The sequence below is a fragment of the Microtus pennsylvanicus genome, chromosome 4 (genome assembly GCF_037038515.1).
Source record: "Microtus pennsylvanicus isolate mMicPen1 chromosome 4, mMicPen1.hap1, whole genome shotgun sequence".
Lineage (NCBI taxonomy): Eukaryota > Metazoa > Chordata > Mammalia > Rodentia > Cricetidae > Microtus > Microtus pennsylvanicus.
The window spans coordinates 142,196,881-142,214,739 of NC_134582.1; the positions used below are offsets into that span (position 1 = coordinate 142,196,881).

Below are 17,859 nucleotides of genomic sequence, written 5' to 3' on the forward strand. Positions count from 1 at the left end.
TTTGCAAAACTGTTAGCAAAAGAGTCTCCTTCCCACATTGTTGCAGCCACAAGGTACCTATGAACCTTTAAAATACGTGATGTAAGACTCAGGAGCTTATCCACTAAAATTCCCTTCTTCCTTCTTGGTAACTTCCTCAAGCCCATGCCTGGCAAACAAAATAGGACTGGGAGCATGCAGGGAGTATGCCCTGTGGGAAGGCAGCGGGTTTAGAGCAGTGAATGCTCAGAGCCCACTTCCCACAAAATGACCGGCAGATAGGATGGCTAGAAACTTCAAATGGCAACTTTTGTGATTCAAGGTAATTTCCCAGGAATTTAAGGGGCTCTCACTTACTCCTGAGTTTCAAAGAGATTCCGGGCTGATGTGGGAGTTCCCTCTGGATGCTGTGATTACCATTAAGAATAAAAAAAAACTGCTTTGGGCCTATAGCAGAGCTATAGGGGATCAGAGCTAGGTGGGGAAAACTAAACGGAATGCTGAGAGAAAGGAGTTAGAAAGAAGCCATGTAGCCCCGCCAGGGCCAGATGGAACTTCAGCTGCTAAGCCACTGCTGCATGGCGATACACAGATTACTAGAAATGGGTTAAATTAATATGTAAGAGTTAGCCAATAAAAAGCTAGAGCTAATGGGCCAAGCAGTGATTTAATTAATACAGTCTCTGTGTGATTATTTCAGGGCTAAGCGGCCAGAAACCAGCAAGCGACCTCCTCCTTACTAAAAGTGACCAGCTAGCAACAGCCCTCCAGAGTTCCTGGAAGGGAGAGAAAGCAGGAAGCTCCGCCGCATTTGGACTGCACCATATAGTTCACTTTCCAGGCTGTAAATCTTCTGGCCACAAAGACTTCCTGAAAATAACCTTCTACCATAGAAGTAGATTTTTTTTATTAACTGAAGTATCAATTTTTTCTATTATTTTGAGATGGAACACTAGAAGACTTGCTGGTTACTCTTCAAAGAATTGCACACTTAACAGCAAAAATAAGTGTCTTGAAAACACAGATTTTAAGGTAGAGAAAACATTAGAAGGATTCAAATAAACCAGAGACTAATAAATATGGACATTTATCATGTAACTATATACTATAGTTGCGACTACATTCCACAGTTGGAGAATTAACTGTTGATAAATATAATCAAACAGTATCAAAATAAGAGGACACATGTACACATATACTTAAACACACACACACTCAAACACACTCTTTCACACTCAAAAACTTGCATTCGAAAAAAACAATAATCTTCTCTACATTTCAATTCTTAATTTGAATCTTTTCTTTATTATGAGATAAAGTCTACGATATTAGAGAATGCATGGAGTTTTAAGGTGAGACAATATATGTTAGAAAATGCATCCAGGGCACATCCTTCATGTCTTAAGAAAATAAAACCATGCACAAACATTACCTCTGGACACTGGTGCTGGCCCTGGAGTACTGGATCCTTATAATTAAATCTAACAGGAACAGAACATGACAGAAAGGCCATAGTGTGACACCTCTTTAGCTGGGTGGCCTCAGTGTCACTGCCTTACTTCACTGGGGAACTCAGGAGCTCCCTGGTGAGAGAATACACCCAGGAGAGCCCAGAGTCTGGCAGGCTCCTCACAGTTGTGCTGGTGTACCCAGTGGAGAAGCAGGTCCTCCTTCCTCCCCAGTATCTGGGCACAGAGCAGGCAGTTAAAGCCTGAATGGGACCAGAGAAGCCTGGTGGGGGGCTGTGGGCTGTTCATTCCCCACTGGGCACTTTCACTTTCTGCCCACAGCTCCTCCCTGCTCTGAGGAGGGGGTGGCTGTCTTTTCACATTAGGAAATGCTGGGGAGTCCTCTGCAGAGGCACAAGGCTTCACTTCCTTCCTTTTCTCAGTGTGCTGCTTCTGGTGGGGAGCACCCGCCCTGCTGCCTGGTGAGAACACCTCCTGAAGCCGGCCCTGGACCTCTTCCCCATGAACGTGAAGCAAATGGAACTTAATTTCAGCAAAAGACTGAGCAGTGATCTGACAACGGGCACATCTGATTTGCAACTTGACTTCATCTGCCTGGTTGAGAAGGAAATCTTCTTCCAAACTTGACTTGGTTTCCCTGGAAAAGGGGGAAAATAGTGTAGATAAGACTTCCCAGGAAAGTGCAACTGGATCTCTTGCTGTAAGCACCCTGCTATGGTGAGCTCTGCAAAGTCTCAGCAGAGGCCACAGCATGCAGCCACCCCTAGGGCCTGACATCTTTGAGGCCATCAGGGACCAAGAATCCTGTATCTCCCCCTAGTGAACCACCTCCCTGGTTACCATAGGTGTAGTCAACATGAAGATTATGGTAATATGATAGGAGCTGCCAGGATACCCTGTGGCACTGCTGGAGATGACTGTCCCACATCACCCATGCCATCCCCACACTTTGGCAGTTTTGACATCTTATTTCAAGGTGATCTGAGCATATAAAAGCAAGTTGAAGGGAGGCTCTAGGGCCATTAGCGGAAAGCATGTTAGTGGGAGATGCAATGAACTACTGGAGACAGGAAAGGCGAAAGACAAGAAAAGGCTAGGGCAGGCATCTTGTTCTTACCCACTATGATAATGAATGCAAAATATGTAGAGCAACTGGGACAATAAAAAACAAGGAGCAGAGAACTAAGGTATTGGGCAGGGCTTCCTTCTCAGCCCTCAGACACGTCGGCTGTGGGCATGAACCACACTGTGGGCACTTCCCTGGCCACCACTGCTCAAGGGCTTGCCTTGTCAGCGTCCACATTATGGAGCTTGCTGCTGTTGTTTTAATAATGTCAAGGAGCAGACAGAGGAAAAACAATCTGGCCTGACAGGTAACAAAGGGCACGACTCTGTGGAGTACCTTGGAGTCTGGTGAAGGGTGTGGCCTCACATGATGTTGTGGGGTAGATAAAGCTGTTTAGATAAGAATTCTGTGAACAATAATTTTGGGGAAACTACTTTATAAAGACTACTAAAAACTCTATATAGTAATCTTCTATTTTAATTTTCAGATGCAAAAGTAACCTGCCAGCCAACTTTTCCCAGAATACTCAAACTTGCATTCATGCCTTGACTTACACAAGTGTGAGTAATTAGCTACCATGACTGAGCAGAAACCAACAAGGAATGGGGTCATTCTTCAAAGAACTGAGGGGGTGGGACAAGGTGGCTTCTTTTACCTAAGGATGACATCTTTTGTTGTTGTTACTTTGGGACAGGGTCTCACACAGTCCAGGCTGACCTTGAATTCCTGATTTCACTGTCTCTATCTGCCAAATGCTAGGATTGTATGTACACCACCACTCCTGACTATGTTTTGAAATCTTACTCTTCTCAAACCACAGCAGATTTTCTTGCCAGGCTTCCCTTCCTTGAGCACTCACCTCTCCAGTGGGCCGTCGGGTGCTTGCACACAGGCATCTCTGTCCTTGCTCCTTGGTGTGTCTCCTGCCTGCAGTTCACTGGAGGAGGGCTCTGTGCTGATCACAACCCTGTGCACCTCCTTCAGATGGCCGAAATAGACTCGGACATGACCAAACACTTTTGCACAAAACTCACAGCACACTAGTTTCTTAGGGCGATTTTCCCCATGGTGAAGTTTCATATGTGCGCTCAGGCTGCCGGGACGGACGTAGGCTTTACGACAGATCCCACAACTGTAAGGCCGTCTGTTGGTGTGTATATTCATGTGGTCTAGAAGGTGGTGTTTGAACTGGAAGTGGTGGTTACAGACGGGACACATGTGCCAGGGCTTCTTAATGCCAGAGAATCCGTTTCTGAGCACAGAACTGGGCTTAGGGGCAGGGCTGTCACTTTGCTTGGAGCCAAGACATCTTGGAGGCAGTGCATTGTTCAGCAGAACACCCTGACTGAGGCTGCTGGGAGCTGGGGACTGCAGGGCAGCTGCAGGAGACACCAGGGGTGCCCAAGCAGACATGACGATCACAGGCTTAGGCATGATACTACGATATTTTCTCGAAGCAGCCTTGGGCTTCTGGTCTCTGGGTTCTTGGAGACTGCTTCTCCCCCTGTCTGCACCATCTCCACACAGACCAATAATGTATTTCCTCCTTTTGCCCTGCAATGCTAAAATCTCATCTGGCACTTTCCATTTTCTCCCTCTTCTCTTTGGTGCCCCACTACTGGGTTTTACTTTGTGGCTGAGATCCAATTTGGTGACAGGACAGAAGGCACTTTCATAAGCACTCTGGTTTGGCCCATGCAGAGCGGTCATCTTGCTGGGTAATGTGGTGGCCGCATCAAACCTTTCTGTGATGGACAGTCTCTCATCACAGTGTGCCCTGCATCCAGATGAAGATAATTTGGCATAATCAGCATCTGATTCCACTTTGTCCACCTCTGTGGCTTTCATTCTTGAGAAGGGTAGGATGGGCAGTTTCCCCTTCGGTACTAAAGAGACCAACTGAACCACACTGCTGAGGACAGTGCGTGCAGGAGCCACCTGCTCTTTAAGCTCTTCACCAGCAACAGCAGGATTAGTGGGTGCCTCCTTCCTGGCACAGTCTGCCTTCTGCAGGATTGCTGAGAGCTTCTGTGGAAAAGAGGAATCCTCTGTAGAGCACGCTGGGATGGCAGGAAGCTTCAGGTCTCCACAACTGTTGGTCACTAGAGAATTCAAATCTCCTGAGCCAATACTATTGGTCAGTGTAGCTGTCTTGATGGTGGGGTAAGGGTTTAAAGTGGGCATTGGCTTCAATGGGCTGGTCTTGTGAGGCAGTTCAGGATGGGCTTGTGGGGAAGGGGACATTTGGCATGTCTGCGGTGGTCCAGGAGGTTCATCCCAGCCACTCTTGGGAGAGTTCAGGTCCTCTTTCTTTCTTAACCCTTTGTTACTTAGTGGTTGGTATCGAGGAATAGGCAGTTTAAGGTTTTCATGCAGGGACAATCTGGGCTTCTGAACTGGCTGAGCTGAGGCAACATTTGGCAAAGCAAAAAGAGAAAATGTCCCCTCCTGGCCAGCCACCTGCATCAGAGCATAGTTCTGGGTGGGTATGCCCAGGGGCTTGGAGGTTAGAGCCAGACTCCCTTGGTCAGAAAGTGAGGAAGGACAGGGTATCACTCTGGATGTTAAGAATTTAGGCACAATTTTTGGTGCGATGGTCCTAAACTGACTCTTATTCTGTAAACTTTTCCCACTTTGTGCTGTTCCAGAAGGAATGTTTGATTCATCTGCAATGAAAATACACAGATTACTATGGTGTAACTGTCCTAGTACTGAAACTTCATATCTAATCTGGGCTAGAGACCTGGCTCAGCAGTTAAGAGGATATGGTGTTTTTGCAAAGGACCCAATTAATTTTCCTGCACCCATGTTGGGTGGCTCACACCGCAGCTGCAGGGGATCCAATGTCCTCTTCTGACTTGTGCAAGCACCTGCACTCTACATTACATGTAATTAAAAAAATCTAATTTTTCTGTTCAGAACAGATTCCTTAGCCTGTTCCCATCTTCTATGTCCTTCAATATGCCTATGTCCTTCAAGACAAGGTTTGAAGGTCACCTGCCCTGCTTTCTCAAGGACTAGAATTCTCCTCCACTGTTGCAACATAATTCTCCTATTAGAATGGCAACCATTAAAAAAAAAAAAAACTTCCAGAGAGCTGAGATTCTATTATTCTGGTCCCTGTGCTCTCTAAGTTCTTCATCCAGTCTCTATCTTACCCAATTCTGACTCATCTTCACAAGTCAGAGCAATTCCACTTTCCTTCTCTGGAACATTCTACTGTGATTTCTGTTTCCTATATATGGCTTGCTCTCCCAGATGCCTAAGCTTTATGAAGGTGAAACACACTAAGTTCATCTCTTATCACCTACTGCATCTCTGGTCTGAAACAAATGCTGTCTTGCATCAACTGGCATCACTCTGGTTTAGGCTGTACCATTTGGTGTTAGCAGTACAGTTTGCTTTGCAAAGTGATGAATTCCAGACTAAAGGTGGCTTTGATGCTGTTCCCTGTGTGGCTTGTGAAATTTCTTCTCACACCTTTGAAACTGTTTACGTATGCTTTTGCAATTAAATCATCAGCATTAAAAAAACTGATATGACACTTTAAAAAAATGTTAATCATAACCAAGAGACACAGGATGATAAGGGTACAAAGCTGAAGAGAAAACACATGAATCACACAGAAATTACCTTCTAGGATACTAATAGGGACACTTTTAACTGATGGAATAACATTCTATTCACCCCAGATTTATTGGCTTGACCACAGAGCAATTACTACAACCATAAGAGAATAATTAAGGAAACATTTTGGCTCCCCATTCTAAGGACCGAATCATCCATTTTATTCCCCAAGGCCTCAAGGTCACAAGGCCTGGCTGTGGAGAAGTTTCTTATTTTTAAGTGCCTGTTATTAATCAAACTTGATGTAGGCTCACATGTACTAGTCGCATACCCTAGTCTAGGAACTGGGCATTGCAAGCCCATAATCCCCTTTCTGAAAGATGTGGGGTCACAAGACGGTTGGAGTTTACACTTTCATATTTTAGAAAAGTAGTAAGATAGAACACAAACACCAAATGGTACACAAGACCTAGCAGAATCTGCAGGCCATCCATAATTAAACCTGCGGCTATGGCTGCAGCAAAATACATTAGCACTTGCAACACAAAAGGCAAATGGTTTTATTTCAGTTCAAGGGTTTGCCTCTGAATGACTTAGGTACTCAATTTTGGAGCTTTATATAAAGGATTTTGGAAACATTTGTTTACGGGATACCAGGGACAGGAATGTGGGGAGCTAAAAAAATCCATTGAAATATAGAGTAAAAGCTTTAGAATCAGCCCTTATTGACTGCCCACAGTTAGTGACCCAGCAGTTGGACCAGAAAGTTGCCTGTTAACACTATGGTAATAAGCAAGATAATAGGAATAATTTGAAAAAAATATGACAACTTACTTTAGAAAGTTCCTTAATATTTGGCTAAGAAAATGGATGTCAGGTGTGGTCACACACACCTTTAATCCCAGCACTTGGGAAATAGAAGCAGGCAAATCTCTGAGCTCGAGGCCAGCCTGGTCTACAGAGCGAGGTTCCAGGAGAGCCAGGGCTACATAGTGAAACCCTGTCTAGGTGGCGGGGGGGCGGAGCATGCTAAGAAACACTTACATGTTACTTGCATTAGAGTAAGGAGGACACTGCACACAGTAGCTCAGTAGCTGCATTAGAGTGATAAAAGCATTTCCCACAACGGCTGGGCTGTGGAAGAAGATGTTAGAAAACATTTCACATCCTTCAAACCAGGAGGAGAGGTGGGGATAGTTGACTAGACACCAGAGGAAATGATAATGAGAACAGTACATGCTCTTGGAGTTAAACCAAAAGTAGTCAGAACAGCAAAAAAAGGAATGAGTATGAGAGGAAGAGAGGGACAAGAAGAGATGCAGACACACGAGAGCTGACTCTCAAAGGCAGGACACAAAGATGTCAACCCTAAGAAAAGCAATCAACAGTGAGAGCCAAGGTTTCCTGAAGGCGTCTAGAGACTGATGCTGGGAAGAGGATTATTACTTTTTATGACTAGGTATTAGAATGCAAGCTTCTGAAAGGTTGGGTTTTCAGGAATGAAACTTGATACCTTATGCCACCATACCAGGTGGGAATAAACAATGACACACTTAACTTGCTCCACTGATTTCCATCTCTCTCCCCAACATGGTGGAGACAAAATTACATGGGAGAAGTAGTGATTTCAGAGAAAAAGGAGGCTGTGATTGTTGAAATAAGAAGCGGTGGGGACGCCCGGCCGCCCACGCGAGGCTGTGTCCCCCCACCCGGCTAGCTTTACCCGAAATAATTACACGGAAACTGTATTCTTTTAAACACCACTTGGCCCATTTCTATCTAGCCTCTTCTAGGCTAGCTCTCGCACCTGGACTAGCCCATTTCTAATAATCTGCTGTAGCCCACCAGCTGGCTTACCAGGAATGATCTTAACCTGCATCTGCCTGGAGTGGGAGAACCATGGCGACTCTCTGACTCAGCTTCTTTCTCCCAGCCTTCCGTTCTGTTTACTCCACCCACCTAAGGGTGGGCCTATCAAATGGGCCTAGCAGTTTCTTTATTGCTTAACCAATGAAATCAACAGATTGATATATGACACTCCCACATCATGTGATGACTTTACAGTTGTCTAGGAGCAGGCCTCTGAGTTTGTCTTGAAAGTTTTCTGAAGAGATTCCAAAATGGGGTAGAGCCACACCAAGTGGGCTGGGGTGCTGGCTTAAATGCAAAGGATGAATGAGTAAGCAGGCTGGGCATGAGCATCCATCTTGCTCTGCTTCCTGACTGTGGATGCAATATGACCTCAGCCATTGTTGACAGACGTTTCTATCCCACCAGGTCTTGTAGCCATTCAGTCCCAAATAAACACACAGAGGTCTATATTAATCATAAATTGGTTGGCCTAATAGCTTAGGCTTCTTATTAACTCTTACATCCTACATTAACCCAAAATTCTGTGTTAGTCATGTAGCTTTGTACCTTTATCAATGAGGCATTCTCATCTTGCTTCCTCTGCATCTGGGTGACAACTGCAGACTGAGTCTTTCCTCTCCCAGAATTCTCCTGTTCTGGTTGCTCTGCCTATACTTCCTGCCTGGTCACCCCACCCATACTTCCTGCCTGGCTACTGGCTACTGGCCAATCAGCACTTTATTAAAGCAATACAACTGACAAATCTTTACAGGGTACAAGACTGTCCCACTGCAAGTCATCTCATACACCCACCACTATTCTTTCCCTGACATGTTATCCCCTCAAGCCTCAAGGCAACATAAACTGTCCTCCCTCCTTGCCCTGCCTTCAAGTTGCTTTTGCCAGGTATTTTGTCATGACAGTCAGAAGAGCAACTAACTAGAGGCCAACTGTGGATGAGAACAAAGGCCATACCTGGAGGTCCCCAGCTCTGCCCCAGCAAGGGAGTCTCTGACCATCAGAGTGAGCAGTGTGGGTAGCCTGCAATGACAGACCTATGAGATAGGCAAGTGGTAGTTGTGGAGCCCAATGCTGGGGATGGAAAGTGTATCAGCTGACTCATGGTCATTAATCATAGCTATCACATCTATGGGGTGAAGAACAAGCCTTACCAATAATACTGAAGTTGGGTATGCTGGCATGCATCTATCAGGAAGTGCATACAAAGATGAAGCTTCCTGTAAGTGTACTATGGTGTTTCATTGCCCAGAATCACTAAAGATAGGAACTGAAACCAGTGCATTAGTGTAAAAGTGAGGCAAGAGTACAGAACCCCAAAATTGAAAGGAAGAAGAAACACCAAACCCCAGGAATTACTTAAATGCCAATCAGGAAGCTAATGATAATCCAAACACAGTACTTTGTAGCCATAAAGGAAGTGACAAACTGATACAGAATACAGAGTTTTTATGGAACAATATCCTGTCACTTAGACTATGAAGTCTGGGATTGCACACATGCCCATCTATCCCCAATACACAGCTATGGGAACAAGAAGTTGAGAATCAGACAGTAGCTTACCATCCACTTGCCACCCTGTCTTGCTTTGGGAAGGTGCTCAAAAGTAATCTGCTCAGTGAATGAGACACTTTTTACCTATATTTACCTTTTGAGTAGGTAAGCGTATGCAAGCCATGGTGAGTGAGTGGTGGTCTGAGGACAACTCACAAGAGTGGGTCTTTCACGACATGGGGCCTAGAGACTGAACTCAGATTGTCAGGCTTGGTGGTAGGTGCTTTTACCCACTAAACCATCTCCCTGGCTCCACTTTGGTATATGAATAGGATTCTGGAAGTGAGATCTTTTGGGTATGATGTGTACTTTTGCATAAGTGACTGCATCTAGACACATAGAATGTCTCATGCCCTTTATTTTTTTTGAGTCTGACAAGAATTGATGACCAGAGAAATAACTTAGTTACCTGATGGGCAGTACATCAATTTACATGAAGTATGAGAGCTTGTCCTTCCCCCGCCCAGGACAAGCAGGGACCTGAGACTTGTTCCTCCAAATGTGTGCAGTAGAAGTCAGTTTTGTTGGAATACTTTTGAGCAGCAGGAGTCCTCAGAGGAGCTAAAGTGCCAGCACAGGTTCTCAAGCTCTACAGCACCCGCCAGCAAATGCGACCGTGGCTAGACAGCAGCTGACCACTGCACTGCACTTACAGACCTTCCGCAGATGGCACAGTTTAAAGCCCCCTGTCCCCGCCGCCACAACGCGAAATCCCAGACCTTAAAAACTGTGCACTGAGTAACAAGGGGGAGAAGACTGCGCTGGCACTCATAATTTCTGGGAATCACAAAGTTAGCCATGTAAGAATTAGAGAGACTCACAGGACCCTCCGATACTAAAATGGCCTTTTGTTAACTAAGAGCATAAAAGGCTTACTCAGTAAAATTAATTTTACTCAGTTCAACTAGAGCACTTAATATTCAAATTTTAGGTGCGGGCTGTTTTCAGTGTTTTAAGTATATTAGAGAGGTCACTTTTCAAAGTGACCTCTACAGCCAATGAGAACTGATCGACTGTGGAATAAAGGGGAACAGCAAATGCTGAGCACTTTATGGCCTGACAGCTACAGCAGGTGTTTTAATTGAGCCCTCATTTAACTCCTTTACAGATTAGGAAAAGTGAGGCCACAAAGAAAGCAAGCCAATGGACGGTGTGACATGGCCTGACCTCCTCCTTTTGAAGGAACAACTTGCCTTGCCTTCATTCTCCTGCACCCCAATAAATCCTAAACTACATTAACATTCCAAAATTTTAAGAAGAAAAAGAGAAGATAAATTAAAGCTGAAATGGCTTGTCAAGTCTGTATTCCAGGAAATGAAACTTCTAGGAGGTTAATGACTAGAACTAATTTTTGTAAAATTAAGCTGTGTGAAAGAAAAGAAAGCTAACTTGTAGAGCTGAGTTTGAAACTGCTGCCATAGGATTACGACAAATCCAGGAGGCTGGAGACATTTGTGTGGAGAACGAGCAACGTGTCTTTCTTTTCCTCCTTCATCAGCAGGATGCTGGATGTGCTGGGCACTGTTCACGTTAGTGGTAGGGAGTAATCAACAGGGGCTCAAGCACGCTAGGTGTCAATGTCTATCATCACTATCAAACCCATCTCAAAATACTGCTGTACTCTCAGAGACAAGTCCATGGGGTGATGTGCTACATTGCTGGTTTCCAGAGCAGAACTGGGGGTCCTGTTTGGTGGAAATAAGCAAGCCGCCCTGCTCTCCCCTCACTATGCTCTTGGCTGGGAGAAAGTTGCATTACTCTACATGAAAACTGGCAGGGTGCAAGCAGATAGACAAATGTCCCTGTGCTCTGGACTCAGGTCCTTTGGATCCAGGCTTAGAATGAATGTGCTGCTAAATCAACTGGAAGTAACACAATTTTAGAAACTGTTCAGGTTTTAATTTTATTAGACTGAAAAAAAAAACAGTTTCAATTTTATTTGTTGGAATCTAGATTGTTCCTCCTCTTTCATTTGGCTTTGAAATTGTAAACTTCAGTTAAGGTTCAACCTGTTTTTCAAGATGATCTCTGTTTAAAACAAATGTGTTAAGACTTGGAAGAAATCTAAGATAAAAGCAATGATCTAAACACAAATGGGTGTAACTTCATTTTGTTGAAAAAATATAATAAACACATGAGCAGGGTGTTCAACAGCATAAGTCTTGTTTGAAGGACTCAGGATGTCAAATACATTTTGAGCCCCTATACTTTCACACTATGCCTGCTGCAGTCATCATTACTTGGACCTGCATTCAGGAAATTGGAGGTAACACAGTGAAGCCTACTACCAGATGGAAATCTGAATCTGGTATGCCCAGTCTCTCCTGCATGCCTTCCCTGTACTTCCCGGCTGAGCTGAGCTTTCAGGTAATTCCCTCCTTTCCAATGACAACGCCCACAACCAGGAGGCTTTTCCACTTGGCATGGGCTAACATGTTGACTCATTGCCTCCCTTAGCAGGAAAGAGAATTCTCATTTTTTTGAGTAGCTGTGTTTCTTTATCAATACTGTTTCTTAAATATTATCCCAATACTAAGTAGTGTTTTACCTGCCAGGTACTATGTAAAACACATGCATTATCTTATTCGAGCCCCAAAGTACGGTGAGAAATGACTGTTACGAGCATTTTATAGATGAAGATTCCCCCCCCCCCTTTTTTTTTGGTTTTTTTTGGAGACAGGGTTTTGCTGTTGCTTTGGAGCCTGTCCTGGTACTAGCTCTGTAGATCAGGCTGGTCTCGAACTCACAGAGATCCGCCTGCCTCTGCCTCCCGAGTGCTGGGATTAAAGGCGTGCGCCACCATCGCCTGGCTAATACGTGCTCTTGAGTTTTGGCAAGTCACTCTGTGCATGACTATTGTAACCTATAAAATGGGCACAGCAATATATAGCTACAAAGGTGGTGTCATGGTTAAAGAAGAGAAATATCTCCTGGAGTGTCCAGGGTGGTTCCCAACACTCAGCAGATACTCTTTCTCCTACCCACAAGTAACCATGAAATTTCTGATATTTATTTTTAGTTGGGAAAAAAAGACATGGAACTTAAATTCTATGCTATGGAGTATCTATGAATTTTAAAACCAGCATTTATTTTATGAGAAGCAACTGAAGAAAGGGACGAAAAAAGACACTTGTTAGACTCCAAAAAAACCTGCCTCTCCTTGTGTCTGTGGCAGCTAGGCCTTGCCCAACATCTGATCCATCCTGTCAGATTTTATTCCCAGTGGTCCTCCTCCTCAGTTTGCCTGTTGACTAAGTGTTAACTGGTTTAACAATTCAGTGTGAAGAGGAGTTACCATGTGCAATTAAAGAAGCTGTGCTGTGGGGTAGCGGGATGGTGCTCCTTGTTTTCGTTTCTCCACAGTAGGTAAGAAGGTACGAGAGCTACTAGCTTACCAAGTGTTCAAAGGCTCAGCTAAGGCTGATTCCAGGCCACCACACAGCAAGGCTAATGTGGTTTAGAATGCTCACTGGCCACCACATTTCTCTAGGATAGCAGAAGTGAAGACTATAGTCAGGGAGTAGGGAAAACAGATTTTTCATACTGCTTATTTGCAGATTTCATATTTTGCTAAGTAAGTAATTAAAAAATTAGCTCAATGGAGTAGGAGAGATGGCTCAGTTGGGAACCAATATAATGGTAGAAGAAGAAAACTAACTCTACAAAACTGTCCTCTGACTAACACATGTGTGCAGTGGCACTCATGCCAACACACACGCATTATGTGTGCCCATGAAAACACAATGGTATATTAGAAAGTAATTTTAAGAAAGTTTGAGTATAGGAAGAAAAGTTGGGCCTCAAAAGGGAGCTGCAGAATGTGGGTGGGGGTCAGCCATGATAAGCTAAGTATGGACAGGTCATCCAAAGGAAGTTCTTTACTTCCAACTGTTATCACCTGCCAGAGTGGAACTCGGCCATTGATAAGTTTAGTAAGAGGCCTGAGTCTCTGTAGTTTATCCTAAAGCGGTGCCTGGTTGCAGAAAGAACCACGAGCTGAGATTACCTGACTACTGCCCAACAATAGATCATTCAAAGGAATGCCTAACATTCCAACTGCTGTAGATAGGATTACCTGCCAGCATATGCTCACCAGGACACCCCTAGACAAATGTCAGGCAATCAGGGGTCCTGAACCTCAGAAACTCCTCACCCTCACCTTTACTACTATAAAAACCCAACTCTAATTGAGCTCGGCCTCTCTGGTTATTCCAATACGTTAGACATGTGGCGAGACCGAGTTTGCAAACTTGATTAAAATAAAGACTCTTTGCTTTTACATATGGGACTTGGTCTCCTTGTTGGCTTTTGTGGGGACTTCGCAAATTTGGGCATAACACAGTCTACAAAACTGAGTGAGTTAGATAAGCACAAAGACAGTGAAGAAAAAGGAAACAAATGTTCTTTGTGAAGAAATTTAAAAGTTAATTACTTCAAATATTAATGGCCATAAAAGAAAATATTTATACAATGTGGTTCCTGAGACTCACGTAACTATTTTTTGTGGAACCTAAAGCTCTTGTTCCAAATGTAAAGGAAACAAAGGGCTTTTTTTTTTTAAACTTGAAATACCTTTTAGTAATTTTCAACTTCAACAAGTTTGAAGGTTCCCCCTCCATGTTAGTTAAAACTCTTTTATTAGTTCCTATTTCTGGTAGAACTTTTATTTAAGAGCTTCAGATAAGAAACACTAAAAACCATATGAGGGACATATTTTGTTACTTATTTTTTGGCAGAAATAATATGTAGCGTGTACAAAAGCTTACTACTGCTGCACACCAGCCAAGCTAAGTGTTTCCCTAAATCTGCAAAGGACTGGACAGTGTAGTGATTTAACGAAATGCTAATAACCTTCCATAGACTCTATGCAAGACAACTAGAGACTTCTAAATGTTTCCAGTACTGCTAATATTATGAAATTCAGACCCTGATAACTGAACCTCAATACTGTAGGAGCAGCAGACATGCTCCTGGCATCTTGTCATCTGTGACAAGTACCTGTGCACATTGTCTTTTCAGGACATTGTGACATGTGCTAAAGAAATGTGAACCATCTCCTGAAAGAGTTTAGAGTCCAGCACAAATGTCTGAACATGAAATCAGCCAATGAAAGTGGACATTTTTTTAAATTATTTATTTGTTTGCTTGCTTTAAAGATAGGGTTTCATGTAGTCTGAGCTCGGCTCAGGTTCTCGCAACCATGTGGTAGAACACCAGCCTGAACTCTTGATCCCAGAAGCTCCTATGCCTCCCAACCCAACTGGGCCCCGCTTGTACTCTCTCCACAGGGCTAGGATTACATCTCTTTTTCAGTTTTGTATTTCAGTAGTAGTTACAGTAGTTAAGTATCTGTGATGATGAATAAGATAACATTTGATGAGAAAAACCTTTTCTTTAATGGGTTAAATATAAGGTTAAGTTTTCAGCACCAGAAAGTGTATTTAGCAGGGATCTATGCAGAAGGTTGGGTGTTTCTTACTGTTGGTCAAAACATCATAATATAACTTAAGTGGTTAAAACTGCTATCTTTTAATACTTGTACTACAAAGATAATATTTTTTATTCTGCATTTTCAAAAGAAAGTTTATACAGAGGGGTCATTTTGGGGGAGTATACAAGCTGGATTAAAAAAATAAGGACTGGAGGTATGTGGCTTAGTAGTCTAAGTACTTGCCTGACATGCATGAAAGCCTGGTCTCAACCCAGAGTACAGCATAAAACAGACAGAGGGAGGATGGGAGGAGGAAAGGAGAAGACTATGTTTTATAGTATCATCTTACAGACACTTTATCTTTGCTTCTGATTTAGCTTCAACTCAGTGATTTATAACATTTTTTGTTGCACTTTTCCCTACACCTCAGCTTTTATGCCAACAGTTTATGATTTATAGGTACAAATGCACAATTTTGGGCAGTTGTGGATCTGTCACAGGAAAAGGAATCCCTTGGGACCACTTTACTGTTTTCTAATACTGGTTGTTAAGTCTTGCCTGTAGCTCTTCAGTCAAGGCACAGATTTCTTTAGCATGGGTATCTGCAACCCTAAGACTGTGCAGGCAATAAAGAAGACAATGGCGTGCCAGCACAACTGACTAGCACAGAGAAAACTGGGCCTGGAGTATTCTTCGGTGGGAGTGATCAGGTTGGCTGTGGTTCTGAACTACAACTTGTCACGCTCTGCCTGCATATATGGCCATACTACCCTGAACGTGTCCTAGATCAGATTCTTTGATAGTTATTACAGGGAACAAACTCTGGACTCAGACTTGAAAACCCTGGGCACTTTGGATTTCTTTTTCTTTGAATTCTGTCTGGCTTTTCCTCTATCTGTATCTTTATTCTCCTTCGATGTCAATGACTAAGTTTGGCTGAAGTGAACATGTCTCATCTGCTAGTTGGGAACATGTGAGAGCTTCTTGTCTCTACAGGAGATAGAATGATTATAAGGTCTATCTGCATTCTCCTTGCCCTGTGGGCTTTCTTATGTGTTTATGTGCATAGGCAGAAAGTCTGGTTCCATATATGGCTTTATAGCTGGGTATCCATGGATACTATCAGCATATCATAGGTTAGTGCCATCTCTGTCTTCTTATGGCACCTGCCCCAGATAGCCCACCATGTGTTCTTCACTCATATTGCCAGACTGGAGCTGGAAACATCTGCCCTCCATGAACAGTGGTCAATGTTAGAAGCTTGAAGACTAGTCTTAAAAGCTCACCATGATCTATATCACTTGTCCCTGGACTCTGCTTCTTCACTGGGGCTCACTCAAGAGTCTTCTGTCTTCCATGGCACAGCTCCCATGCCTACTTTACACTCAGGGAGGCCGTCTCTTGCCAATGGTTGACAATGATCTCATGGGAGAGGTAGTCATGCGAAAAATCATCCACCCTCCACTCTTTTTGTTGCTAAGTTTCCCTTCTGCTGTTAATCTATGCCCACAAGTAACGCATCTTCTGTGATGGGGAGGAAGGGGATGGATGCTTTTCCAGAGCTTCTGGTGTGCATATCAAGCTTATAGCAAACTGTGCACATAGATATGTGTGCGAGTGTGCCATGGTATGCATGTAGGGGTGAGAGGGGGAGTCAGGAGTTGACTCTTGGCTTCCATGTCGTTGAAGCAGAGTCTCTTTTATTGTTTCTGACACTGGGCTGTATACTCCAGGCTAGCTGGCTCCAAAGTTTCTGGCTGGTTCTTCTGCTTTCACTTCCCTTCTTGAGGAAGGGATGCTCAGATTAGATGCAAATCAGTATTCAGCTTCCTAACTGGGTGCTGAAGACTGAATTCAGGCTCTTGAGCTTGGTAGCCAACTTCCCCAGCTCAAGACAGCTGTATAAAGCAGAAATCCACAAAGAAATTTCATGGTATTTTGAAGTACTGTGTTAGCCAGCCTTTTGCTGCTGTTATCAAAAACAGCATACAGGAAAAAACATAAGGAAGAATTATATTGGCTCCCAGTTTCAGAGGGTTCAACCCATGTTTTCTTGGTTCCATGTGCTTGGGATGAGCATCCTGGTGGTGTATGTGGTGGTGGAAGTTCTCACTACAATCAGAATGTAGAGTGAAGGAGGAATATTAGAAGGGGTCAGGGCAAGGTACAGCTCTAAGTACCTACCACCACTACCTACTTCCTCCAATTAGGACTGACTTCCTACTTTTTATACCTGCTCAATAATGTCAAAAGATGCCACCATGAAGAGATTAATCCAAGGGTTATCTCAGAACCCTCATTAGTGTTCTCTGGAAATACCTGTGCAGACACACCCAGAACAAGTATGTTTTATTAACCCTAGGTATTTCTTAATCTAAGCAACTTCAAAGTGAAGATTAACCATCACAGGCATGAAGAACTTTTTAAAAATTGGTACTAGTCTTTTATAAAAGAACAATATAAATAACCCTGAAATTTTCTAATTCCACATTACTACTCTGTGAACTGGGGTCAATGAAGAACTCTAGGTGTAAGACAAGAAGTACAGGAAGGTGATGAGGTTTTCATGGGGAGCGTGGTAAATTAGAGCTACACCTGGGCTGTAACATATGTCCTAATCTGAGGAACTTCCTTTATCAGGGAGTGGGGGCGTTCCTCAGAGAAAAGAAAACAAAATGTATGTAAGACAGAGAACAGAGGTCTGTCTTTGGTTCTTCCATTTATTTCTAGCATGAATCTGGGCAGGACAGCAATCCTCAATGTATTTTGACCTGAGTTTCCTCCCTGTAGCAAGTTGTGATTAGAGAGAATCAGTGTTTATCTACTCAGACCTGCATACTGGAGGGTCCAAACATCATCTGATGCTAATATAGACCTCACAGGCAAAGGATATGTTGGGCCAAACTATCTGAAGCCATCTCCAC

At 43.6% G+C, this 17,859-nt stretch overlaps 1 protein-coding gene across 9 annotated transcripts in view; it reads right to left on the reverse strand.

Moving 5' to 3' along the window:
- Positions 1 to 1,252: 1,252 nt before the first annotated feature.
- Znf438 (zinc finger protein 438) overlaps positions 1,253 to 17,859 on the reverse strand; it is a 145,433-nt gene continuing 128,826 nt past the window's right edge. For 7 of the 9 annotated variants that reach the window (XM_075970734.1, XM_075970731.1, XM_075970732.1 and 4 more), the window contains 2 exons: positions 3,374 to 5,180; positions 1,259 to 2,085 (listed from right to left, as the gene is read on the reverse strand). In XM_075970734.1, coding sequence (XP_075826849.1) covers positions 1,527 to 2,085; positions 3,374 to 5,180 — 2,366 coding nt within the window. In that variant the 3' untranslated portion in view covers positions 1,259 to 1,526. Of the gene's footprint in view, positions 2,086 to 3,373; positions 5,181 to 7,125; positions 7,216 to 17,859 lie in introns of those variants that run through there. The other 2 variants (XM_075970737.1, XM_075970728.1) reach the window with 2 other exon arrangements.